General features: G+C 42.6%; 1 protein-coding gene across 1 annotated transcript in view; it reads left to right on the forward strand.

The window, feature by feature from the left end:
* The window catches only part of magi2a (membrane associated guanylate kinase, WW and PDZ domain containing 2a), a 110037-nt gene that overhangs the window by 47224 nt on the left and 35313 nt on the right, over window positions 1–27500 (forward strand). Inside the window, 6 exon segments of the mRNA XM_072674068.1 lie at window positions 5453–5484; window positions 16773–16941; window positions 21275–21316; window positions 21988–22100; window positions 23884–24076; window positions 26035–26262. Coding sequence (XP_072530169.1) covers window positions 5453–5484; window positions 16773–16941; window positions 21275–21316; window positions 21988–22100; window positions 23884–24076; window positions 26035–26262 — 777 coding nt within the window.

Genomic DNA, 27500 nt, shown 5'->3' on the forward strand with positions numbered 1-27500 from the left:
GCAACCACCTAGCAATATCACAGAAAACAACCTAGCAACCACTTAGCAACAGCATAGCAACTGCCTAGCAATATCACAGAAAACAACCTAGCAACCCCTTAGCCACACCATAGCAACTGCCTAGCAATATCACAGAAAACAACCTAGCAACCACTTAGCCACACCATAGCAACCACCTAGCAATATTATAGAAAACAACCTAGCAACCACTTAGCAACACCATAGCAACTGTCTAGCAATATCATAGAAAACAACCTAGCAACCATTTAGCAACACCATAGCAACCACCTAGCAATGTCACAGAAAACAACCTAGCAACTACTTAGCAACAGCATTGCAACCGACTTGCAATATCATAAAAAATAACCTAGCAACCACTTAAGAACACCATTGCAACCGCCTAGCAATATCATAGAAAACAACCTAGCAACCACTTAGCAACACCATAGCAACCACCTAGCAATGTTATAGAAAACAACCTAGCAACCACTTAGCAACACCATAGCAACCACCTAGCAATATCATAGAAAACAACCTAGCAACCACTTAAGAACACCATTGCAACCGTCTAGCAATATCATAAAAACAACCTAGCAACCACTTAGCAACACCATAGCAACCGCCAACAGCTTCTAAACTTTTCATCCATCCTGCCTTAGTGTTTGCTCCTAATGTGAGGAGCACCCAGGAATCAGGCATGTTCAGGACTGATTTCTGTAGAGAAGTACTGCCAAAAGAATAGGACTCTCTGCAGCAGATAAACTAGAAGAACCTATAAACACCATGCTGCCTAATAATGCCAGGCGTGGGCTAGAGGGGTATGAAGCCCCCCAGCATTGAGGAGCTGTGGAGCAGTGGAAGAACTGTGCTCTCTGGAATGATGGTTGGTGGTGCTCCATCCAGCTGGAGAGTTAGGGATGATGAGGTGAGGTGGTGATCAATCATCCAACACCCTGACCTCACTAACACAGCTCTTGATACCGAATGCAATCAAATCCTCACAGCAGTGCTCCTTTAAAATCTAGTAGAAGACAGTTATTCCAACAAAAGCAGGATCAGCTCTTTTTAATCTCTTTGGAATTAGAAGAAACACTAAATAAGCAGGTGTCCCAATACTTTTGTCCATGTATAGTGTAGATTAAATAATGGTTCTGAGAGTGTTCCGGCCCTTAGAAACACACACGTGTAAAATTTAAATGTATGTAAATGTGCTGTATTTGTGCTTTGTTGTGTGTGTGTGTGTGTGTGTGTGTGTGTGTGTGTGTGTGTGTGTGATTGGCTCATACACTTTCTAATTCCTCTGCTGGATTTGCCTAGTGTTGTTCAGTACTGGAGGGCGACAGTGGCAAGACATGAAAGATGTAAAGAGAGAAGCAAGACGACAGGATGCTGTAGTGTGTGTGTGTGTGTGTGTGTGTGTGTATGATTTCCAAGGCCAAATTGTGAAACAGATCGGAGGCACATATTCATGAATTCCCGGGTTTGATGTTAGCCGCTATTGTTTAGCTGTTAGCAAGGCGGAGTGCTCTCGAGTGCTCGTGTCTTTGTGGGTTTTGTGATTACGCTGCAGAAGCCTCTCCGACAGCTCAGCCGCGCTCTGGCTGCTGCACCAAAGCCTCTTTCTGAATGAGCAATATGATTATGGGCTGGTAGCGGCATTATGAGCCACTCTGTTTATTGGATTTTAATGTCCTCGCACCGATTACCTTCAGCTTGTAGATGTTTACAGAGGCATGTGAAAGTGCCTCGAGGTAACCGGTCCCACCAGTGCCACTCAGAGTGTGACTGGTTAAATAATGGTGATAGAAGCAGCTTTTCGGCTTCATGAGGTCGTTAAGATCAAACCCTGAAGTTTGGCTGAACAATAAATAACCAGTCTTTAAAAGAAGGCAAAATATCGACCCCTGTTTGAAGAGTGATGGTGTTTAGCGCAGATTGATGGTGTGTGGTGGAGAATGTTGGTGTTTGGTGGAGAATGATGGTGTTTGGTGGAGAATGTTGGTGTTTGGTGGAGAATGATGGTGTTTGGTGGAGAATGATGGTGTGTGGTGGAGAATGTTGGTGTTTGGTGGAGAATGATGGTGTTTGGTGGAGAATGTTGGTGTTTGGTGGAGAATGATGGTGTTTGGTGGAGAATGAAGGCGATTGGCTAAGAAGTATGGTGTTTGTTGGAGAATGATGGTGTTTGGTGGAGAGTGATAGTGTTTAGTGGAGAATGATGGTGTTTGGTGGAGAATGATGGTGTTTGGTGGAGAGTGATGGTGTTTAGTGGAGAATGATGGTGTTTGTTGGAGAATGATGGTGTTTGGTAAAGAGTGATGGTGTTTGATGGAGAATGATGGTGTTTGATGGAGAATGATGGTATTTGATGGAGAATGATGGTATTTGATGGAGAGTGATGTTTTAGACAATGTTTCTTTAATGTTTCTTAATTCTTTTGGAGAATGACACTATTTGATGTGGAATTATGATGTTTAGTAGAGAATGATGGTGTTTAGGAGAGAAGGATGGTGTTTAGAAGAGAATGATGGTGTTTAGTAGAGAATGGTGGTGTTTAGGAGAGAATGATGATGTTTAGTAGAGAATGATGGTGTTTGGTGGAGAATGATGGTGTTTAGTAGAGAATGATGGTGTTTGGTGGAGAATGATGGTGTTTAGTAGAGAATGTTGGTGTTTGGTGGAGAATTATGGTGTTTAGTAGAGAATGATGGTGTTTAGTAGAGAATGATGGTGTTTAGTAGAAAATGATGGTGTTTAGGAGAGAATGATGGTGTTTGGTGGAGAATGATGGTGTTTAGTAGAGAATGTTGGTGTTTGGTGGAGAATTATGGTGTTTAGTAGAGAATGATGGTGTTTAGTAGAGAATGATGGTGTTTAGTAGAAAATGATGGTGTTTAGGAGAGAATGATGGTGTTTGGTGGAGAATGATGGTGTTTAGGAGAGAATGATGATGTTTAGTAGAGAATGATGGTGTTTGGTGGAGAATGATGGTGTTTAGTAGAGAATGATGGTGTTTGGGAGAGAAGGATGGTGTTTAGGAGAGAATGGTGGTGTTTAGTAGAGAATGGTGGTGTTTAGGAGAGAATGATGATGTTTAGTAGAGAATGATGGTGTTTGGTGGAGAATGATGGTGTGTAGGAGGGAATGATGGTGTTTAGTAAAGAATGATGGTGTTTGGTGGAGAATGATGGTGTTTAGGAGAGAATGATGGTGTTTAGTAGAGAATGATGGTGTTTAGTAGAAAATGATGGTGTTTAGGAGAGAATGATGGTGTTTAGGAGAGAATGATGGTGTTTGGTGGAGAATGATGGTGTTTAGGAGAGAATGATGATGTTTAGTAGAGAATGATGGTGTTTAGTAGAAAATGATGGTGTTTAGGAGAGAATGATGGTGTTTGGTGGAGAATGATGGTGTTTAGGAGAGAATGATGATGTTTAGTAGAGAATGATGGTGTTTGGTGGAGAATGATGGTGTTTAGTAGAGAATGATGGTGTTTGGGAGAGAAGGATGGTGTTTAGGAGAGAATGGTGGTGTTTAGTAGAGAATGGTGGTGTTTAGGAGAGAATGATGATGTTTAGTAGAGAATGATGGTGTTTAGTAGAGAATGATGGTGTTTAGTAAAGAATGATGGTGTTTGGTGGAGAATGATGGTGTTTAGGAGAGAATGATGGTGTTTAGTAGAGAATGATGGTGTTTGGTGGAGAATGATGGTGTTTAGTAGAGAATGATGGTGTTTGGTGGAGAATGATGGTGTTTAGGAGAGAATGATGGTGTTTAGTAGAGAATGATGGTGTTTGGCGGAGAATGATGGTGTTTGGTGGAGAGTGATGGTGTTTGGTGGAGAATGATGGTGTTTGGTGGGGAATGATGGTGTTTGTTGGAGAATAATGGTGTTTGGTGGAGAGTGAAGGCGATTGGTGAAGAATTATGGTGTTTGTTGGAGAATGATGGTTTTTGGTGGAGAGTAAAGGCGATTGGTGAAGAATTATGGTGTTTGTTGGAGAATGATGGTTTTTGGTGGAGAGTAAAGGCGATTGGTGAAGAATTATGGTGTTTGTTGGAAAAGGAAGGCAATTGGTGAAGAATTATGGTGTTTGTTGGAGAATGATGGTGGAGAGTGATGTTTTAGACAATGATGGTGTTTGGTGGAGAGTGATTGTGTTTGGTGGAGAATGTTGGTGTTTGATCGAGAATGATGGTGTTTGGTGATGAATGCTGATGTTTGGTGCAGAATGATGGTGTTTGGTGGAGAATGATGGTGTTTCATGGAGAACAACAGTGTTTAGTGAATGGCGGTATTTGTAAATTATGTGGAATTATGATGGTTGGTGGAGAATGATGGTGTTTGTTGGAGATTGATGGTGTTTTCTTTTGGAGAATGACACTATTTGATGTGGAATGATGGTGTTTAGTAGAGAATGGTGGTGTTTGGTGGAGAATGATGGTGTTTAGTAGAGAATGATGGTGTTTGGTGGAGAATGATGGTGTTTAGGAGAGAATGATGGTGTTTAGTAGAGAATGATGGTGTTTGGTGGAGAATGATGGTGTTTAGTAGAGAATGATGGTGTTTGGTGGAGAATTATGGCGTTTAGGAGAGAATGATGGTGTTTGGTGGAGAATTATGGTGTTTAGTAGAGAATGATGGTGTTTGGTAGAGCATGATGGTGTTTGGTGGAGAATGATGGTGTTTGGTGGAGAATGATGGTGTTTAGTAGAGAATGATGGTGTTTAGGAGAGAATGATGGTGTTTGGGAGAGAATGATGGTGTTTAGTAGAGAATGATGGTGTTTAGGAGAGAATGATGGTGTTTAGTAGAGAATGATGGTGTTTAGTAGAGAATGATGGTGTTTAGTAGAGCATGATGGTGTTTGGTGGAGAATGATGGTGTTTAGTAGAGAATGATGGTGTTTAGGAGAGAATGATGGTGTTTGGGAGAGAATGATGGTGTTTAGTAGAGAATGATGGTGTTTGGGAGAGAATGATGGTGTTTAGGAGAGAATGATGGTGTTTAGTAGAGAATGATGGTGTTTAGGAGAGAATGATGGTGTTTAGGAGAGAATGATGGTGTTTAGTAGAGAATACCTGTTCATTTTATTTTCCTAACTCATGTAAGATATTTTGTTTTTGTTCACAAACAGTCAGATTTATTTGTATAGCTTTTTACAACAAAGCAGCTTTACATAATTAGTCATTAATAAAATTAATAGCCAGAGACAAAAAAAAAGAAATTACATAAGAGATGAAGGATCAAAGACCCCCAGTGAGCAAGCCTTCCTGATTTAGGTGGGTATTGGTAGTAGACGGTGCATCATCTGCTTTCACCCATTTGATTTGCTTGTAACACTTTTAGCTTTGCAACTTTTAGAGTTCCCCTGCTGGAGTTGTGGGATCCAGCTAAGCTTATTTTACACCTCATTTACAGCTGAATGCTTTTGTTCTTTTGCCATTGCAGGTCACTTTTCACCTTGGAAGAGTCCCAAGCAGGTAAAATGAATCATACCCCAACCATAAGCTCTCTTAATACGCCTTAAGACGTCTGTTACATGGTAATTAACCACCAGCTGACGTTGAGCTTTGTGTGATAACACGCTTATTAGATTACTAACCCTGGATGCAGAGGGAGGTTGTCTCTGTCTGCAGTGTCTTATATATTCCTTATGTATCTGCGCTGTTTAACGTAATTATGCTAATAATCACACGCTGGCTGCCGTGCCTTACTCTGAAATACCTGCTTTCCTTTGAGTTAGACACTGATTGCCGTTCATGACAGATATAGCATTACTACACAAACCGAGCTGATTAAAAAAGGGAAAACCTTTCATTTCTTGAGTCAGACTGCGGAGGTGTAATTTGGCTCTTTTGTGCTCTTTTGTTCAGGAAATTGTTAAAAATGAGTCCATCATTGGCTTTCGCATGAGACGCCGTTGTCCTGGTGGTGCTATATCTGTGAACAGACTCCTTAAAAACCTCTGCATTCACTAACTCTTCTTCACTGTCAACCGTTATTATATTTACCTTATTAATTAGTTCATTATTATGATTAAGAATCTGTTACATATGGCTCTTTGAGGGAAAAACTTTAGAAACCTTGGGAGAACTTTGGAAAAACTTTGGGAAAACTTTGGAAAAAACATTGGGAAAATTTTGGAATACTTTGGGAAAAAATTGGAATAATTTGAGAAAACTTTGGGAAAACTTTGGGAAACATTTGGAATACTTTGGGAAAATCTTGGAATACTTTGGAAAACTTTGGGGGAAATGTGGAACACTTTGGGAAAAATTTGGAATACTTTGGGAAAATTTTGGAATACTTTGGGGAAAATTTGGAATACTTTGGGAAAATTTTGGAATACTTTGGAAAATCTTGGAATACTTTGGGAAAATTTTGGAATACTTTGGGAAAAATTTGGAATACTTTGAGAAAAATTTGGGAAAACTTTGGAATACTTTGGGAAAAATTATATCTGCTATATCTGTGAACAGACTCCTTAAAAACCTCTGCATTCACTAACTCTTCTTCACTGTCAACCGTTATTATATTTACCTTATTAATTAGTTCATTATTATGATTAAGAATCTGTTACATATGGCTCTTTGAGGGAAAAACTTTAGAAACCTTGGGAGAACTTTGGAAAAACTTTGGGAAAACTTTGGAAAAAACATTGGGAAAATTTTGGAATACTTTGGGAAAAAATTGGAATAATTTGAGAAAACTTTGGGAAAACTTTGGGAAACATTTGGAATACTTTGGGAAAATCTTGGAATACTTTGGAAAACTTTGGGGGAAATGTGGAACACTTTGGGAAAATTTTGGAATACTTTGGGAAAATTTTGGAATACTTTGGGGAAAATTTGGAATACTTTGGGAAAATTTTGGAATACTTTGGAAAATCTTGGAATACTTTGGGAAAATTTTGGAATACTTTGGGAAAAATTTGGAATACTTTGAGAAAAATTTGGGAAAACTTTGGAATACTTTGGGAAAAATTTGGAATACTTTGGGAAAAATTTGGAATACTTTGGGAAAAAATTGGAATACTTTGGAAAATCTTGGAATACTTTGGAAAAAATTTGGAATACTTTGGGAAAATCTTGGAATACTTTGGAAAACTTTGGGGAAAATGTGGAACACTTTGGGAAAACATTTGAATACTTTGGGAAAACTTTTTTGAAAAACACCAAAATAGGTAAGGAGAATTGACTGTTTACTTGCTGCCTAATATATCCACCCTGGCAGTGGTACTAATGTTATGGCCAATCTGTGTTTATAGAACTGTGTCAAGTCAAAGTACCAATGCTTATTTGGTTCTTTGTCCAGTTAAAGTTATGTTCTTTATTGTGATATTGTGGGAATCCGGTAAATTTGGTTAGTTTGATAAAATCTTAAAAAACTTTGGAAAACTTTGGAAAACTTTGAGAAAACGGTTCTACGAAGCACCAAAAAAGGTTTCACCATCATTTCCAGCCAATGAAACCCTTCTTCAATACTACATAGACCCCATCATGCTTGACTGTAAGGTGCTAGATATGGTTATCGTTTCTTAGCCTAGAAGTTCAAGAATTGGGGCAATTATGACCATTTTATGACCATATTATAAATTAAGAGAATCTCAGCAGTGGTCCTGTGAAGACCCAGGATCTTTGTTAGATGGTAGCTAAACGGTCGGTTCTCGTAGTCGACATGTTGGACGTAGAGAATGGGCAGAGTGAAGACCTCCCAAAGGCCTCCCAAAGCCCAGCGAAGAGATCTTCTGGGAAAGCTGGTAGAAATAAGGCCCTAATCTCCTCCAAAACTTTCTCAAATTCTCAAAACTCGTACTTCTTTTTTTTTAATGGCTTTGAAAGATGCTCTCGCACCCTGCCCGCTCTCCAACTCTCCAAGTCAGATACTTGGAACGATGCATCTTATAATAATTAAGAGTTCATGAGGCTCAGGAGCTGATATATTAGAAAAATGTAGTTCTTCTTATCGATCAGCCGATGATTACGGCTGGTAATTATAGCTGGTAATTTACTGGACTATTATTTTTTTGCTCATGATGAACACCTACAGACAGCTGGACTGGGCATTTCCGTTCCTCACCACTCAGGCAAATGATGCAGAGTGTATAAGCCCACTAAATTATATAAGCTATTAACATAAAACAGTGCCAGCGTCAACTGATTTGCCTGATTTGGATGTTTAATGGCTACTTCAACTAATTACTGATCCATCTTTTAAGTTTCCCCCTGTCCTGCACTCCCACACTGAACTTCTATAACTATAGATCATCATCATTACTGTAATTAGCATCTTTATATTTATTTATTTATCTTCATCATGTCTAAGAAGACTTTACAGCCGTTCAATATGTGTAATATATTGTAAACCTGGTGTAAAAATGACTTGTAATTGGCTTCAGCCTTAAAAAGGGAGTTCTAAATACACAGATCAGCCATAACATTAGTACCACCCACCAACTAATACTCCCAAGAGTCCCCCGGCCCCACTTTGCCTCTGACCATTCAAAACAAGGACTCTGCAAGACCTCTGAAGGTGTCCTGCGTTGGTATCTCGCACCAACACTAACATTAGCAGCAGATCCTGTAAGTCCTGGAAGTTGTGAAGTGGGTGGGACCTCCATGAGCACCATTGAGAGCCTGTGGTCGGTTCTCCGGTTGTCCTTTCTTGGAGCACTTTCGGTAGGTACTGATCACTGCATCCCAGAAAAAACACCCCACAAGACCTGCCTGAGTCACTTTGACAAGAACCAAGCTGGGAGGTTCTAGACAATGACTGGGTCAGAACATCTCCAGAACATCAGGCATCAGGTCTTGTGGAGGGTGTTTTGCTGGGATGCAGAGGTCGAAAGTCAAAAGTGCTCCAAGAAAGGACAACTGTCAAAACGGCGACGGGATTGATGCTCATGGAGGCTTAAAGGATCTTCGGCTGATGTCTGAAGGTGTCCAGATACCACAGAGACCACCTTCAGAGATCTTGTAGACAGATCTCTTTAGCAGGCTCTCCTCATTTCCATCAGTTCTCGTCTAAGGTGTGATTGGAGATCATTCATCTCAGGGACATTTCCATCATCCCTCAACCCAAAGCAATAGCAGAGCCTCTGTTCCCTCCTCTTCCTTTTCCTGGCTTGCTTTAATCAGAGAGAGGGTTGAAAAGTTGAGAAAGAGAGAAAGAAAGAGAGAGAGAGAGGTAAAGGCCCAGAGACTCATTTTAGGCTGAGTTTTAATATTCCTCCTAATATATGGAGGATAATTCACAGATGGATATGAAAACAGCCCATTTCCCTTTGCCAAAGAAAATTACATGCGGGAGTCTCATAGTCACATTATAACAGATTAATATTTGGAATGAATGGCTGTTAGCTATGGATTAAGAACTGGCTGGCATCAGGCAACGTAAGGCAACATGAATACACGGTGTGATCATACACACTCTATATTGTGGATATGGGTCAGAGGTTCGAGTGCACACAGCCTGGAGCTACGTTTAATGTGATAATCTGAGCTTTAAACCATATCGTGACTATCATAATCACGTTATCATGCTAAAACAGGGAGACCTGAAGGAAACATGAGAAGAGTTAGAGACCATTCCCAGCTTTACTTTGATATTTCTTGTGTTTTATGTGTAGTAATTGTCGTTTATTTTACTGTAAATATCAGAAAAAACAAAGTTTGATATAGTTTTGACCATTAAAATACAGGCATAGAAGATATGGAGATGGAATCTCATTGAAGAGAATCCCAATAAGGCTGAGATCACCCTCTATTTGTTTCATTTCCAGTCAAAACAGCCAGTAAGCACAAGTTAAATAAATTGACAAAAGTATTGGGACAGCTGTTTATTCCTTGTTTCTTCTGAAATCAGGGGTATTAAAAAGAGTTTATCCTGTCCAAGTCATGATGTTAGATGCCCCCCCCACCACCACTACCAATTTATCCCATCCAAAAGTACTGGATGGAGCACTACCACCACCATCATTCCAGAGAACACAGTTCTTCCACTGCTCCTCAGCTCAATGCTGGGGGGCATTATACCCCTCTACTAGCCCACGCCTGGCATTATTAGGCAACAGCATGGTGCCCATATTAGGTTCATGTTTATCTGCTCCAGAGAGTCCTATTCTATTGGCAGTACTTTTTCTCTACAGGGACTAGACAAGCTGTGTGTGAATTTACTCACCTGTTTTAGCAATAGGTGCAACCTAAAGCACATTAAAAAGGGGTGTCCACAAACATTTGGACATTTAGCCTGGAAGCTAATCCATTTCAAAGTCGTATATAACCCGCCGCAAAACCTAAAGCTTTCATCTTTGATAGAGAGGAGATTGCTTCTGATCTGAGAACATCCCCAGGAGTCCAGTATAGGCAAACCTGCTGCTGTTATCAGAACAATGGATAGAGCAGTGCAGATTCCAGACCTCTGCATCACTGAATGGGTTTGGGAGGACTTGGATGGTGAGATCAGATGGTCAGATTTCTAAGGCTGAACTTGGAATTGGAAGTGTGGAAAAATCTCCTTGCTGATTTCCAGAGCACTTCCACCACCATGTTTAACAGATGTGGTGGGTATTCCTCGGATGAGGTGAAGGTGGGACTCCTTCGGGACTCTGAGGGACAACAAATGCTTAGCCTTGCTGCTTTGCCATCAGCTATCGGGGTCTGAGAGAGCACAGTTGGCCGATGGGTAGATGGCACTCTGTCTCCTCATCACTCTTAGGCGATGCTGGCCGGCTTAGGCGTATGATAGGTGGTGAGGCGGAGCTGAGGACCCGGGTAGGCCGCATTGGTCTCCTAGTATTGGGAAAATTGCCAGGTGGGTTAATTGGCAGAAGCAAATTGGGAGAAAAAGGGAAAAATTCTACAAATAAATTTGTAAAAATGCCAAAAAATGACAAATTTGGACTTAATGGACATTTTAACTGGAAATGAAGGACCAGCATAGCGCTCTATAGCTTTTACACAGTACTATGTGTATGTGTGTGTGTATGTGTGTGTGTGTTGTGTGTACTGACAGTGACGATGACACCCTGACATTTTTTAATCTGCTCCTTTCCTGAGCCGTTCTGCATCGCACGCTGCCACCCTGTCAGATTAACACACTAACAGTGACCCGCTCTGATAAGGCCTGGCATCTTTTTCATCTCCTCTCCGTTCCCGCTTCCCTCCTGCCTCCTTTAATTATCCCTCCGCAGCTCCGGCTCCGGCTCCGGCTTCTCCTGCGCTCCCGGTGTTATTAGGCAAAGCGTGTGAAAGACCAGCTTCTCCAGCTTTCTAGCACCTGCTTACGATTCTGTGCACAGAATACGACTCTCGTCTCCCCACAGAGCCTCAGTTCCCCGACCCGTCGTGGTAGGGGGTGTTTATCCCTGTGTTTGGAGGTGGAGGTCTTTCGGAAGCTCTTTGTGTGAAATGGCGTGAGCACAGAGGAAGTGTTGGTGATTCGGATGTTTAAGCCAATTTAGAAAATTACCACTGACCTCCTCTTTGGTGTGCTCGTAGCAAGGAGCATCGTCACGCTCGAAATTGCTAATAGCTTGGCAAAACTAGCGTTCGGCCCCCCTAAAGCAAAGCCTAATTACTGAGAGAGTTATTTCACAACATCATTATGCGTATTAACGGAGGAGTCTGGACAAAAGTCAACCACGCTAATGTAGTCAATCAGACAAGCCCCCAAGTTTGCTTCTTTAGTTTTAACTACGAGGCTAACGCAGCTACAAGCGATGGATAATAGCTTATACCCCACCAGTTAGCGTGGTGCTAATTCTAGGCTAAACCATCACACACTCTCCTCAAACCGTGTGGAGGGGTTCAGTAATCTCTAATAGTTGATTATGTGGTTTCTGACACTGTAGGACTCACTGTTATCTAGAACACGGGCTCATTATCTTAATGCTGAGTTTCTACCAATACCGATCCAATCTAAGTACCTTAATGCTGAGTATTAACTGATACCAATCCAATCTACCTTACTGCTGAGGATTTGCTGATTCTGATCCGAGTACCTTAATGCTGAGTGTCAGCCAATATCAATCCAATCTATCTTAATATTGAGTATTTGCTGATTCCGATCTGTACCTTAATGTGCCTTAATGCTGAGTATCAGCCAATATCAATCTAATTTAAGTACCTTAATGATGAGTATCAGCCAATATCAATCCAATCTAAGTACCTTAATGCTGAGTATCAGCCAATACCAGTCTGATCCAAGTATCTTAATATTGAGTATTGTTCGATACCAATCCAATCTGAGTACCTTAATGTTGAGTATCAGCCAATACCAATCCAATCTAAGTACCTTAATGCTGAGTATCAGCCAATATCAATCCAATCTAAGTACCTTAATGATGAGTATCAGCCAATATCAATCCAATCTAAGTACCTTAATGCTGAGTATCAGCCAATACCAGTCTGATCCAAGTATCTTAATATTGAGTATTGTTCGATACCAATCCAGTCTGAGTACCTTAATGTTGAGTATCAGCCAATACCAATCCAATCTAAGTACCTTAATGCTGAGTATCCGCCAATATCAATCCAGTCTACCATAATTTTGAGTATTTGCTGATTCCGATCTGTTTCTTAATGTGTCTTAATGCTGAATAGCAGCCGATACCAGTCTGATCCAAGTATCTTAATTTTGAGTATGGTCTGATACCAATCCAATCTAAGTACCTTAATGCTGAGTATCCGCCAATAGCAATCCAATCTACCGTACTGTTGAGTATTTGCTGATTTCGATCTGTTCCTTAATGTGCCTTAATGCAGAATAGCAGCCAATACCAGTCTGATCCAAGTCCCTAAATATTGAGTATTGTCCGATACCAATCCAATCTGAGTACCGTAATGCTGAGTATCAGCCAATATCAATCCAATTTACCTTAATTTTGAGTATTTGCTGATTCCGATCTGTTTCTTAATGTGTCTTAATGCTGAATAGCAGCCAATACCAGTCTGATCCAAGTCCCTAAAAATTGAGTATTGTCCGATACCAATCCAATCTGAGTACCGTAATGCTGAGTATCAGCCAATATCGATCCAATCTACCTTAATATTAAGTATTTGCGGATTCCGATCTGTACCCTAATGTGCCTTAATGCTGAATAGCAGCCAATACCAGTCTGATCCAAGTACCTTAATATTGAGTATTGTTCGATACCAATCCAATCTGAGTACCGTAATGCTGAGTATCAGCCAATATCAATCCAATCTAAGTACCTTAATGCTGAGTATTAACTGATGCCAATCCAATCTACCTTACTGCTGAGGATTTGCTGATTCTGATCTGAGTACCTTAATGCTGAGTGTCAGCCAATATCAATCCAATCTATCTTAATATTGAGTATTTGCTGATTCCGATCTGTACCTTAATGTGCCTTAATGCTGAGTATCAGCCAATATCAATCTAATTTAAGTACCTTAATGATGAGTATCAGCCAATATCAATCCAATCTAAGTACCTTAATGCTGAGTATCAGCCAATACCAGTCTGATCCAAGTATCTTAATATTGAGTATTGTTCGATACCAATCCAATCTGAGTACCTTAATGTTGAGTATCAGCCAATACCAATCCAATCTAAGTACCTTAATGCTGAGTATCAGCCAATATCAATCCAATCTAAGTACCTTAATGATGAGTATCAGCCAATATCAATCCAATCTAAGTACCTTAATGCTGAGTATCAGCCAATACCAGTCTGATCCAAGTATCTTAATATTGAGTATTGTTCGATACCAATCCAGTCTGAGTACCTTAATGTTGAGTATCAGCCAATACCAATCCAATCTAAGTACCTTAATGCTGAGTATCCGCCAATATCAATCCAGTCTACCATAATTTTGAGTATTTGCTGATTCCGATCTGTTTCTTAATGTGTCTTAATGCTGAATAGCAGCCGATACCAGTCTGATCCAAGTATCTTAATTTTGAGTATGGTCTGATACCAATCCAATCTAAGTACCTTAATGCTGAGTATCCGCCAATAGCAATCCAATCTACCGTACTGTTGAGTATTTGCTGATTTCGATCTGTTCCTTAATGTGCCTTAATGCAGAATAGCAGCCAATACCAGTCTGATCCAAGTCCCTAAATATTGAGTATTGTCCGATACCAATCCAATCTGAGTACCGTAATGCTGAGTATCAGCCAATATCAATCCAATTTACCTTAATTTTGAGTATTTGCTGATTCCGATCTGTTTCTTAATGTGTCTTAATGCTGAATAGCAGCCAATACCAGTCTGATCCAAGTCCCTAAAAATTGAGTATTGTCCGATACCAATCCAATCTGAGTACCGTAATGCTGAGTATCAGCCAATATCGATCCAATCTACCTTAATATTAAGTATTTGCGGATTCCGATCTGTACCCTAATGTGCCTTAATGCTGAGTATCAGCCAATACCAGTCTGATCCAAGTACCTTAATATTGAGTATTGTTCGATACCAATCCAATCTGAGTACCGTAATGCTGAGTATCCGCCAATATCAATCCAATCTAAGTACCTTAATGCTGAGTATTAACTGATGCCAATCCAATCTACCTTACTACTGAGGATTTGCTGATTCTGATCTGAGTACCTTAATGCTGAGTGTCAGCCAATATCAATCCAATCTATCTTAATATTGAGTATTTGCTGATTCCGATCTGTACCTTAATGTGCTTTAATGCTGAGTATCAGCCAATATCAATCCAATCTAAGTACCTTAATGATGAGTATCAGCCAATATCAATCCAATCTAAGTACCTTAATGCTGAGTATCAGCCAATACCAGTCTGATCCAAGTATCTTAATATTGAGTATTGTTCGATACCAATCCAATCTGAGTACCTTAATGTTGAGTATCAGCCAATACCAATCCAATCTAAGTACCTTAATGCTGAGTATCAGCCAATATCAATCCAATCTAAGTACCTTAATGCTGAGTATCCGCCAATATCAATCCAATCTAAGTACCTTAATGCTGAGTATCCGCCAATATCAATCCAGTCTACCATAATTTTGAGTATTTGCTGATTCCGATCTGTTTCTTAATGTGTCTTAATGCTGAATAGAAGCCGATACCAGTCTGATCCAAGTATCTTAATTTTGAGTATGGTCTGATACCAATCCAATCTGAGTATCTTAATGCTGAGTATCCGCCAATAGCAATCCAATCTACCGTAATGTTGAGTATTTGCTGATTTCGATCTGTTCCTTAATGTGCCTTAATGCTGAATAGCAGGCAATACCAGTCTGATCCAAGTCCCTAAATATTAAGTATTGTCCGATACCAATCTAATCTGAGTACCGTAATGCTGAGTATCAGCCAATATCAATCCAATTTACCTTAATTTTGAGTATTTGCTGATTCCGATCTGTTTCTTAATGTGTCTTAATGCTGAATAGCAGCCAATACCAGTCTGATCCAAGTCCCTAAAAATTGAGTATTGTCCGATACCAATCCAATCTGAGTACCATAATGCTGAGTATCAGCCAATATCAATCCAATTTACCTTAATTTTGAGTATTTACTGATTCCGATCTGTTTCTTAATGTGCCTTAAAGCTGAATAGCAGCCAATACCAGTCTGATCCAAGTACCTTAATTTTGACTATGGTCCGATACGAATCCAATCTGAGTACCTTAATGCTGAGAATAAGCCAATAACAATCCAATCTAAGTACCTCAATGCTGAGTATTTGCTGATTCCAATCTGAGTACCTTAATGCTGAATAGCAGCCAATACCAGTCTGATCCAAGCACATTAATACTGAATATCGTCCGATATCAGTCCAGTCTGAGTACCTTAATGCTGAATATTGGCCAGTACCGATCTAAACAGAGTACCTTAATCAGAAGTATCAGGCAATAACAAACCAATCCGAGTACCTTAAAGGTGAATAGCAGGCAAGTATCAGCCGATTCCAAGTACCATAATGCTTTCTGCCAGTACCGATCCAATCCGAGTACCTTAAAGCTGAATAATGGCCAATACCCATCTAATCCGAGTACCTTAATGCTAAGTATCAGGCAGTAACAAACCAATTTGAGTATCTTAAAGGTGAATAGCACCCAATACACATCTGATCCGAATACCTTAATGCTAAGTATCAAACAATATCAGTCCAATCCAAGTACCTTCACAGCCAACACCGCTCTGATCCGAGTACCTTAATGCTGAGTATCGGCCAATATCAATCCAATCTGAGTACCTTAAAACTGAATAGTGGCCAATACTGATCTGATCTGAATACCTTAATGCTAAGCGTCAGGTGATACCAATCCAATCTAAGTACCTTAACAGCCAATACCATGCCACTCTGAGTACCCTAATGCTGAGTATCGACCAATACAGTGTCCTAAACTGGCAGTAGGGGTCCACCCCATCAAAAACTCAACCCTGATTGGCCCAAGTGCTGTTTAACCTGCTATAGATCCAACTCCAATAGATCAAGAGCTAAAAACAGCAGTGCCCACCTTAAAGCCTGGCTTGTGGACCTTCTTCAGTCCATGTTCTAGATAACATTGAGTCCTACAGTGTCAGAAACCACATAGTCATGTCTGTCAGAGATTACTGAACACCTCCACACAAAGGTCGAGGAGAGTGTGTGGTGATTTAGGCCTGCAGTTAGCACCATGCTAATTGGTGTACATAAGCTTCCATCACATAGCTACATTAGCATTATAGTCTTGGCTGGGGAAGCTGGGGTACACTATTCCTAATAACCTAAACGTTTTTCAGGATGGTTCTGCTGGGTGAGGTTTTTACTGTCTGACTGTATTTACAGGTTTTGGACCACTGGGACCCCCAGAGCAGTTTTTCTGCCCCTGCCCTCCCCAACAGCGCCCCCTATCTGCACTGGCCCTCAGCGGCAGAGCCCTCCCAAGGCTTTGACCTGAGCAAACCTGACCCTTATGACCTGTACTCCAAGTCCAGGGCTATGTATGAGAGTAGGCGTAAGTAGACCCCCCCTCCCACCTCCCAAATACTGATACTTGCAGGGGTCCTATCCTGAGAGCTGCTTAATTTAAGGGCTTTTTTCTGTCCTGCTGAAAATCAGTCAATGCACCCATGACATACACTTGGGCATGGACGTGCTGGGTCAAAAATATGGGCCTCACTCTGTTTCAGTCATGTGAAAAAAATAGGACACCCCCTGAAAACCTTGTCATGTGATCAATACTGAGAATGAAGGTCATCTAACTAACCTCAGACGTTTAGTCTGGTCGGCTCTTGATTGAAGTTGAAGTGAGGGGTGAAGAAGATCACCATGGCCAGATCCAAAGGGCTCTCTGACGCCTTCAGGAAGAAGGGTGGAGATGCAGATCAATGTCGGCTAAATCATTTACAAGTGGAGAACATTTACAACTACTGCCAACCTGTCCAGGTCAGGACGTCCCAGCAAGCTCATCCCAAGAAGTAGCAGGTAGATGTTAGCACCACAGCAGATGTTAATGTACACCCTACCATTAGACCATGAGGGCGTCCTAATTTTATCACATGACTGTACACAGAAGGACGTCATGTGGCTCTTACACCAATCGGCCATAACATTAAAACCACTGGTATTAAAAGGTGGTTATCACTGTGGCCCCCAGGGGTCACGAGCTCGAGTCCTGAGCCATGTCGCTTTGCCATCAGCAGCCAGAGTCAGAGGGAGCACAATCGGCCATGCTTTCTCCGGGTGGGTAGATGGCGCTGTTTCCCTTCATCCCTCCTAAACCAATATCGATCAGGGCTTTCCTCCAAGCCTGTCGGCTACCCGCCGAGTCCTTACCACCCTAGTGTTGGGAGCGTTGCTAGCTTTGCTAATGCTAGTGGGTTACGAACAGAGCTACAAACAGGTGGGTTGACTGGCAGTACTAAACTGGGAGGAAAAAATGGGAAATTTTGATAATATCTCACTGACGTTACGGGCTAAGATATCTGAGAGACATATGTCCCATATTCTCCCAGAGCAGAGCGATGTACACCTATCTGAGAAGAGAGAGAAAAAAAACATCACTGTAGCCCCCAGGGGTCACGAGCTCGAGTCCCGAGCCATGTCGCTTTGCCATCAGCAGCCAGAGTCAGAGGGAGCACAATCTGCCATGCTCTCTCCGGGTGGGTAGATGGCACTGTATCCTTCATCCCTCCTAAACCAATATCGATCAGGGCTTTCCTCCAAGCGTGTCGGCTACCCGCCGAGTCCTTACCACCCGCCGAGTCCTTACCACCCTAGTGTCGGGAGCGTTGCTAGCTTTGCTAGTGCTAGTGCATAGGGGGAGCTACAAACAGGTGGGGTGACTGGCTGTACCAAATTGGGAGAAAAATGGGAAAATTTGATAAACAGATTTTTTAAATGGCCAAAAAAATTATAATTAATACAAAAATGTAATAAAAATAAATTAAATGTATTAAAATGTCAGTCCGTCAGTGTGTTTCAACCCCCTAAAGCAGCCGAGTGTAATCAGAGTATTCAGTCAAACACTGTGTAAACACATTTGGAGCAGTTCTGACCAGTTCTGACCATTCTGCAGGCCCGGCCAGGCCTCCAGAATGAGGCGTGACTTCGGAGGATGTTTATCAGTTATCCTATTGGCAGTAAGTGTGTCAGTGTAGGATATTGTATTCATGTGGAATCAGTGTGCTCTGCTGAATGAAGGCAATTCAGGCCGCTGTTGTTTCTCTTCAGTGTGTATTTCTGTTTCACACACACACACACACACACACACACACTGCTCAGCTCCTTTTAGCTTTTTTTTTTTTTTTTTTTTTTTTTTTTTTTTTTTTCTTCATTCCTCCTGTGTTGAAATGAAAGGGACTGGCGGGCCTTGTTCCTCAGCGCTGCGGAGCGTTCTGACAGGTTGAGTTTGTTTAGTTTTATTTCATGTAAAGTGTTGTGCAGGGTTGCGTGCCGAGCAGCTCAAATGAAGGGACTGTTTGTTACCTGTAAAAAAAAATGCTGAATATATAGATTACAGCACTCTGAAAGGGTTTTCCAGCTGCGTGGATATACAGTGTGATGGATGGCTGAGTGTCACGTACATAAATACGATGAATTCAATAAGAAAAACTGCATTAAAAAACAGCATTTCGTCCCCCCACCCCACCCCACCCCACCCTCGTACAGCTGCTGTTCTGGAGATACGAGGTTTTGGCTTGACTCTGGAAATGAGCATATCGCTGCTGTCCAATGAAAAGCCTGTCTGTGTTTTTTGGTTTTCTCAATGACTCGAGCCCTGTAGCTGCTTCTGTCCAATGCGTCAGAGCGTCTGGACCAATAGAAACGCTCCAAATGACCTGGGATCAACTATGCCAGGTGACCAGCTAGTTCAGCTAGTCCAGCTAGTCCAGCTAAACCAGGGCCAGAGCAGCTTAATCTCTTATCAGGTATTTTGGAGTCCCACAGGGTTCGGTTTTAGGGTTTGTGACTTTACTTGTGACAGTAATGCAGTTACACTATATGGACAAAAGTATTGGGACACCTGCTTATTCATAGTTTCTTCCAAAATCAAGGGTATTAAAAGAGTTTATCCTGCTTCTGTTGAAGTAACTGTCTTACCTCGTTCACCCCCAACTCTGTAACTCATCTTACTCAAAAGTACTGGATGGAGCACCATGGGGGGCTTTATACCCCTCTACTGGCCCACACCTGGCATTAGGCAGCATGGTGCCGATAGGCCTACTCTTGTGACAATACTTCTCTACTAGACAAGCTGTGTCAGCAATAGGTGGAACTTAAAGTAGCTGAATGCATTCATTAGCTGGGATGGCCATAAATATTTGGACGCACAGTGTATGTTCTGCATTAGAACTGTTATCTGACACCCCGCCAGTCTAGTTTCACTGCAATGCTGCTTGTGAATATATCTACGCTGATGGGCGCGGTGGTCTTGAAATGAGGGGTGTTCAGGTCAGTTTCTGGAGTATTGCTGGAGTATTGCTGTGCTGTGCTCTTGGCAACGGAAAACACCGGAGGAGCTCCACTGACTGAAAACAGCCTAGGCAGACGTCAACAGTCAGGCGTTCGTTGCTATCTTGACAGTGAATTGTCAACACAGGATGTCAACGTGCAGCCCGACGCTCATACAATCCCCCCCCCCCCCCACTTTACACCTGAAACAGCAACCCGCCAAGGTCATTCAGACCGCACCTGGCTCTTAAAGGGAGCGGCGAGCGACGAGTTGATTGGTTTATTACTGCACGCTACACCCCCAAAAAAAAAACAGTAAGGTGAACTTTTCCTGTTGTTATCATAGCAAAGACACACCGACACGCCCCCTAAATCAAGCTGCACAGTGCACCATTGACGGCTTGCCAAAAGATTGCTAAAATAGCATCTAAACACTTCTCAGGGATCTTTCTTTAATTCTGAAAACAATGGAAATAATGTATTTCACCGAAAAAGCTAAGAAAACTTACCTGCATATATTTAAATTATTCTACAGCAGACAGGTTTTGGGCCATAGAGGCGCTAGCTGACTGGTTGGCGAGCTGACTGGTTGGCGCGAGCTGACTGGTTGGCACTAGCTGACTGGAGTTGTAAAGCTCTGGGTAAACCTGTACTCTGGGGTTTTGCTCAAATGCTTTATATTAACCCATTCATTTTGGACTTGCTCGGGAGCGCCCTCTAGTGTCTGACAAAGCCGTGAGACTTTCTCAAGTGATGATTCTCGTCTCTACAAGTAATTCTAAACAGAGCGTCTGTTTATATAAAGAGACAAAGATTTGATAAAGTCCCGCCCTTCAACCAAAAGAGCCAATTAGCTTAGCGATGTGGAGATCTTCTGGAGGTCTTCAGTTTCCAGTAGGTTGGTCTCTCCTCTTTCACAGAGATGGGGGCCTGGTCTTGTGCGACTGCAAATCAATGGAGGAGGTGTTTTGCGAAGACGGCCGCCGAGTTTACAGACTTGCCTATAAGGGCTTTGGTTCAGCCTTTTCAACAGCGCCAGTGGAGTGATACTGTTTTAGTGTAAAAGTGAAAAGGCCTAGAGCACTTCTTCCAACCAATCAGATTGTGAGGGCGGGACTTATTGATTTGGAAAAGACGGGTAAGTCGGGGGTAAGCGGAGTGAAACGCCCAGTAAAATCAGCGTAAAGTGCAGCTTCAGCGTCATACACAAATGTACCCAAACTTTTGAACGGGGGTGTATGGTTGTGAGAGCCTGGGTTTGTGAGAGTACATTGAGTGTAAGTGTGTGTGAGTGTGTGAGTGTGTGTCTGTGTGTGTGTGTGTGTGTGTGTGTGTGTGTGTGTGTGTGTGGTAGGGCTGTGATTTATGGGCTGTCCTTGCTGTTTATCTTCCAGAGCCAGGTTTGCCTCGGCCCGGTTATCCAACCGACCCCTCGGGTGAGTGACCATCAGATACAGCAAATCACACACACACACACACACACACACACAGTCCTGCACTGAGAGGGTTTTATTGTGTTTTACTGTTTCAGATTTCTTAAGAATGATTAGATTGATTTCCTGCCATCAGCAGCCAGAGCCTGAGGGAGCACAATCGGCCTTGCTCGCTCCGAGTGGGTAGATGGCTCCCTCTCTCTCTCTCTCCCTCTCTCTCTCTCTCTCTCCCCACATCACTTCAACGTGATGCTGATTGGCACGATGCATCAGAGCTGGGTACCCGGCGCTTTCATCCGAGTGCGTTGGTTGCTCGGCGATGTTGCGCTGGGTGGCAGTCGGAAAAGAGGCGGTGGCTGGTGGTGCATGTGCCGGAGGAGGCATGTGTCAGTCCTCACCCTCCCAGTGTGGGGAGCATTACGTGTGACTGTGGGAGAGAACTAATCAGTGGGTAATCTGAGGGGAGAAAAGTTAATAAAAATAAATAAATAAATAAATAAAATAAATAAAATAAATAAATAAAATAAATAAATAGGATTAATTTGGTAGAGTTTGAATTTTGCTGCCGGCAGATTGGAGAGCGGCAGACGTTCTCCTCCGTGTGCTGTACATTGTGTGAGGGAATGTGTGTGTGTGTGTTTTTGACACTAGTCTGCATCTTGTTTCCATGGCAGCAGAGTTTCATGAGGTGGAGGTGAATCTCCGGAGAGAGAAGTCGGGATTTGGTTTCCGGATCCTGGGCGGAGAGGAGGCGGGACAGCCTGTGAGTCCGGAGGCTCAAGAGAAGGCTCGTACTCAAAAACTAACACACACACACACACACACACACACATATATATACACACACACACTCATACACACCCAAAAATGTGGTATTTTTGAAGGCTTTTATTGCTATAAAATAATAATATTAATTTATTATTATTATTATTACTATTATTATTATTATACACATAATATTCTATATAATTATCTTTGTTTATTTTTGCTTAACTACATAAAATAATTAAAGTACTGGTTTGAATCCCAGGTCAGGCTGCTTGCCATCAGCAGCCGGAGTCAGAGAGTGCACAGTTAGCCTTGCTCTCTCAGGGGTGGGTTGATGGCTCTTCCTCCCCACATCACTCCTTCGACTGTGCTAGGCTTGGCCCTCCTTGTGAAGTTGGGACCATTGCTAGTGATAGGGGGAGTTCACATAAACAGGGCTTGAGTAATTGACCTTCAAAGGGTTGAAAAATTGGGTTAAAACGTGAATGAATGATACAGAAAAGCTAAAAACTGTTTTCCATTTTTTCCGATAGAAAAAATTTAAGAAAAAAAAGGAATAAAAAGTCGTACAAAAATATGTTAAATGAAAAATAAAATAAATATAATACAATTAAAAAAAATTTTAAGGATTAGCATTTATTAATTTTATTTCAAGTATTTTTATATTTAATAAATAATAATTTATGTATTTTTATTTTCATATTTCACCCATATTAGAAATGAAGTGCACTTAGATATTAATTAAGTGCTGGTCTGTTATAAATACTGGAAATGCAAAAAAACGATTTGCGCTGGATGTGTGTGTGTGTGTGTGTGTGTGTGTGTGTGTGTGTGTGTTTGTCAGTGACAGTGTGAGCTGCAGTGTTGATTAAAGTGTGAACATTTCTGCTCTGGCAGACACACAGTCATTTTAATTAAGGCTGAGAGAAGTCAGAGAGAACACACACACACACACACACACTTCTGCTCATGGCCTTCAACTAACAAGCTGAAGCTCAGACAGTGAGGCAGTAATGTACAGTGGGGTACACTTCACTGCAGCGTCTGATTAACGCCCTGTCCTCCACTCGCCCTGCTGTTTGTTTATGTGGGGTTGATAGAGGGAGTCCAGCAGAGCAGGGAGGGTCCGGTTGAGTGATGCTGTGTTGAAGCCGCGAGTGTGTGTGTGTGTGTGTGTGTGTGTGTGTGTTAGTGTGTGTGTGTGTTTAAACAGCTCCCATCCATTTATACTGCATTGACCCATCAAATTCTGTACGAAGGGCCCTCACCCCAGTTCTTCACTCTCATACACTACACGGCCAAATGTTTGTGGACACCCCTTCCAATGAGTGCATTTAGCTATTTTAATCTGAACCCATTGCTGACACAGCAGTACAGCTTGTCTAGTCCCTTTAGAGAAGAACTGGCAATAGAATAGGACTCTCAGGAGCAGATCAGCATCATGAACCTAATATTGGCACCATGCTGCCCAAAGCCAGGCGTGGGCTAGAGGGGTATGAAGCCCACCCCCCAGCATTGAGCTGTGGAGCAGTGGAAGAACTGTGTTCTCTGCAATGATGGTGGTGCTCTAACCAATAGTTTTGCTATCATGACCCAGGAATTGCTGGTTCGAATCCCAGGTCGTGCTGCCTGCCATCAGTAGCCGGAGCCTGAGAGAGCACAACTGGCTCAGGCGTCTGTTAGCTGATGAATGAGAGCTGGGTACCCGGGGCTTTCCTCCGAGCGTGTTGGTTGCTTGGTGACGTTGCATTGGCTTCAGATTCCTTCACAATTGTATGAATATGTTGAACTGTCCTGTGCAGATCTTGATCGGGGCGATCATAGAGAACAGTCCGGCGGATAAAGACGGCCGATTACGCCCGGGAGACGAGCTGCTGTCAGTGGACGGAATCCCTGTGGCGGGGAAACCCCACCGTTACGTCATCGATCTGATGCATGGGGCAGCCCGCAACGGCCAGGTCAAAATGACCATACGGAGGAGAGCACAGTCTGCAGGTGAGAGGTCAAATGTGGTTCACCAGGCTGTGTGCAGAAGGTACAGTGAGGTACAGTACGGTGAAGTATAGTAGGGTGAGGTACAGTACGGTGAAGTACAGTACAGTGAAGTACAGTACAGTGAGGTACAGTACAGGGAGGTACAGTACAGTGAGGTACAGTACTATAAGATACAGTACCGTAAGATACAGTACAGTGAGGTACAGTACAGTAAGGGTACAGTACTATAAGATACAGTACAGTGAGGTACAGTACAATAAGATACAGTACAGTGAGGTACAGTACAGTGAGGTACAGTACAGTGAGGTACAGTGCAGTAAGGGTACAGTACTATAAGATACAGTACAGTGAGGTACAGTACAGTAAGATACAGTACAGTGAGGTACAGTACTATAAGATACAGTACAGTGAGGTACAGTACAGTGAGATACAGTACAGTGAAGTACAGTGCAGTACGATACAGTACAGTGAGGTACAGTACTATAAGATACAGTACAGTGAGGTACAGTGCAGTAAGATACAGTACAGTGAGGTACAGTACTATAAGATACAGTACAGTGAGGTACAGTACAGTAAGATACAGTGCAGTAAGATACAGTACAGTGAGGTACAGTACAGTGAGGTACAGTACAGTAAGATACAGTGCAGTAAGATACAGTACAGTGAGGTACAGTACAGTAAGATACAGTGCAGTAAGATACAGTACAGTGAGGTACAGTACAGTAAGATACAGTATAGTAAGATACAGTACAGTGAGGTACAGTACTATAAGATACAGTACAGTGAGGTACAGTACAGTAACATACAGTACAGTGAGGTACAGTACTATGACGTACACTATGGTGAGGTACAGTACGGTGAAGTATAGTAGGGTGAGGTACAATACGGTGAGGTACAGTACAGTGAGGTACAGTACAGTAGGATACAGTACTGTGAGGTACAGTACTGTGAGATACACTATGGTGAGGTATAGTACTGTGAAGTGTAGTAGGGTGTGGTACAATATGGAATCAGTACAGTGAGGTACAGTACAGTAAGATACAGTGCAGTAAGATACAGTACAGTGAGGTACAGTACAGTAAGATACAGTATAGTAAGATACAGTACAGTGAGGTACAGTACTATAAGATACAGTACAGTGAGGTACAGTACAGTAACATACAGTACAGTGAGGTACAGTACTATGACGTACACTATGGTGAGGTACAGTACGGTGAAGTATAGTAGGGTGAGGTACAATACGGTGAGGTACAGTACAGTGAGGTACAGTACAGTAGGATACAGTACTGTGAGGTACAGTACTGTGAGATACACTATGGTGAGGTATAGTACTGTGAAGTGTAGTAGGGTGTGGTACAATATGGAATCAGTACAGTGAGGTACAGTACAGTAAGATACAGTACAGTGAGGTACAGTACTATAAGATACAGTACAGTGAGGTACAGTACTGTTAGGTACAGTAGATTGACATACAGTAGTGTTAGGTACAGTAGTGTTAGGTACAGTAGCTTAAGGTACAGTAGATTTAGGTACAGTATGGTGAGGTATAGTAGATTGAGGTACAGTAGTGTTAGGTACAGTAGGGTGAGGTATATTACAGTGAGCTACAGTAGTGTTAGGTACAGTAGATTGAGGTACAGTAGATTTAGGTACAGTATGGTGAGGTACAGTAGATTGAGGTACAGTAGGGTGAGGTTAGGTGTTAGGTATGCTACAGTGAGGTGCAGTACGGTAAGGTACAGTAGGGTGAGGAATGGTACGGTGAGGTACAGTACGGTAAGGTACAGTACGGTGAGGTACGGTAATATTAAGTGCTATTTAATGTCTGCTTGGTCTGATGCTCAGACCAGGCCAGTTTTAAGAAATTAGAATTTGCTGGCAGTTCTTTGATGGGTTTAAAGGGTTAACATGGTTTTACTCACCCAGATCTGCTGACTGTCCCTGTCGCTCCTCCTCAGGTGAGCAGTGTCCTCAGAACGGCCGCAGTCCCGGCTCCATCTCCACCCAGCACAGCTCGCCCAGGAGCGACTTCAATTCAGGAACCTTCTCCAACAACTCCGCCCCCGCCGAGACGGCAGCCAATCAGAGCCTGCAGGCCAGTGACGTCATCATCCAGCGGAAAGAGAGCGAGGGGTTCGGATTCGTCATCATCAGCTCGCTGAACAGGCCGGAGACGGCCACTGCTGGTCAGTGTGTACGGATCTCGTCTTAACCTTCACGATGCAGCAGACACACGGCCTCCCCAGACTGGGAGGCTTGTGAAAATGGAGCAGCACTTGATGAGCAGCAGTTAGACCGTAGGGCCGGTCTAGGGCTGTGAAATTAAGCTAGTGTAGCTGTGCCTAGCCTAATCTAGTGGCCCTATTTCTACTACTTACTTTTTTAAAAAGTAAGATCACGCCAGAGAATATAAGGGTTTTAGAAAATTGAGTTTTTCACATATAATTAATAATTAATTGATAATTGATATATTTTTTAAATGTGTAAATGTCCTATGAACTACTACAATTATATCAGGTGACAGAAATTTAATATGCAGTGTGATTGGAACCACCAAAGACATCCAGAAGCTGGTAGAAAGACAAAACCGACAGCTCCTCAATAGAGGCGTGAAAACAAACCATAATAAATGATCATGAACGATAAATAAATAAATAAATAAATAGGATCACAATCTGTCAGACGCTCATGTCTGGATCTGAGCACCGGGGGAGACACAGTAGCAGGGCCTGCGGTATGACAGCGTGTATCTGTGCCTGCCGGCGAATAAGAGACTGAGAGTGAGGGGTAGCGTGGTGCTCAGGGGAACGTCTCCCTCTCTTGACTGAGTCTCTCATTATCACGAGTCAGCCGGGTGTGATTCTGAGGGCGGCGGTCCACAACAGAGGGGCTGGATTTTTGCACAGGGGGTTCAGCATCTTGGACCGCGGCACCCGCGACCAGGGCACCTCATTTGTTGCTTTCCTGCGGTGGGACTGCGACAATCGCCCATTTGTACATCCAAGCACATTTTCGCCTGTTAGAACCCCCGTATGTTTGGGGCTGTGGAGGGGCGAGGTTGGGGCTGTGGAGGAGCGAGTTTGGGGCTGTGGAGGGGCGAGTTTGGGGCTGTGGAAGGGCGAGTTTGGGGCTGTGGAGGGGCAAGTTTGGGGCTGTGGAAGGGCGAGTTTGGGGCTGTGGAAGGGTGAGTTTGAGGCTGTGGAGGGGCGAGTTTGGGGCTGTGGAAGGGTGAGTTTGAGGCTGTGGAGGGGCGAGTTTGGGGCTGTGGAAGGGTGAGTTTGGGGCTGTGGAAGGGAGAGTTTGGGGCTGTGGAAGGGAGAGTTTGGGGCTGTGGAAGGGAGAGTTTGGGGCTGTGGAGGGGCAAGTTTGGGGCTGTGGAGGGGCGAGTTTGGGGCTGTGGAGGGGCAAGTTTGGGGCTGTGGAA

This window comes from Salminus brasiliensis, chromosome 2 (assembly GCF_030463535.1).
Source record: "Salminus brasiliensis chromosome 2, fSalBra1.hap2, whole genome shotgun sequence".
NCBI classification, from domain to species: domain Eukaryota; kingdom Metazoa; phylum Chordata; class Actinopteri; order Characiformes; family Bryconidae; genus Salminus; species Salminus brasiliensis.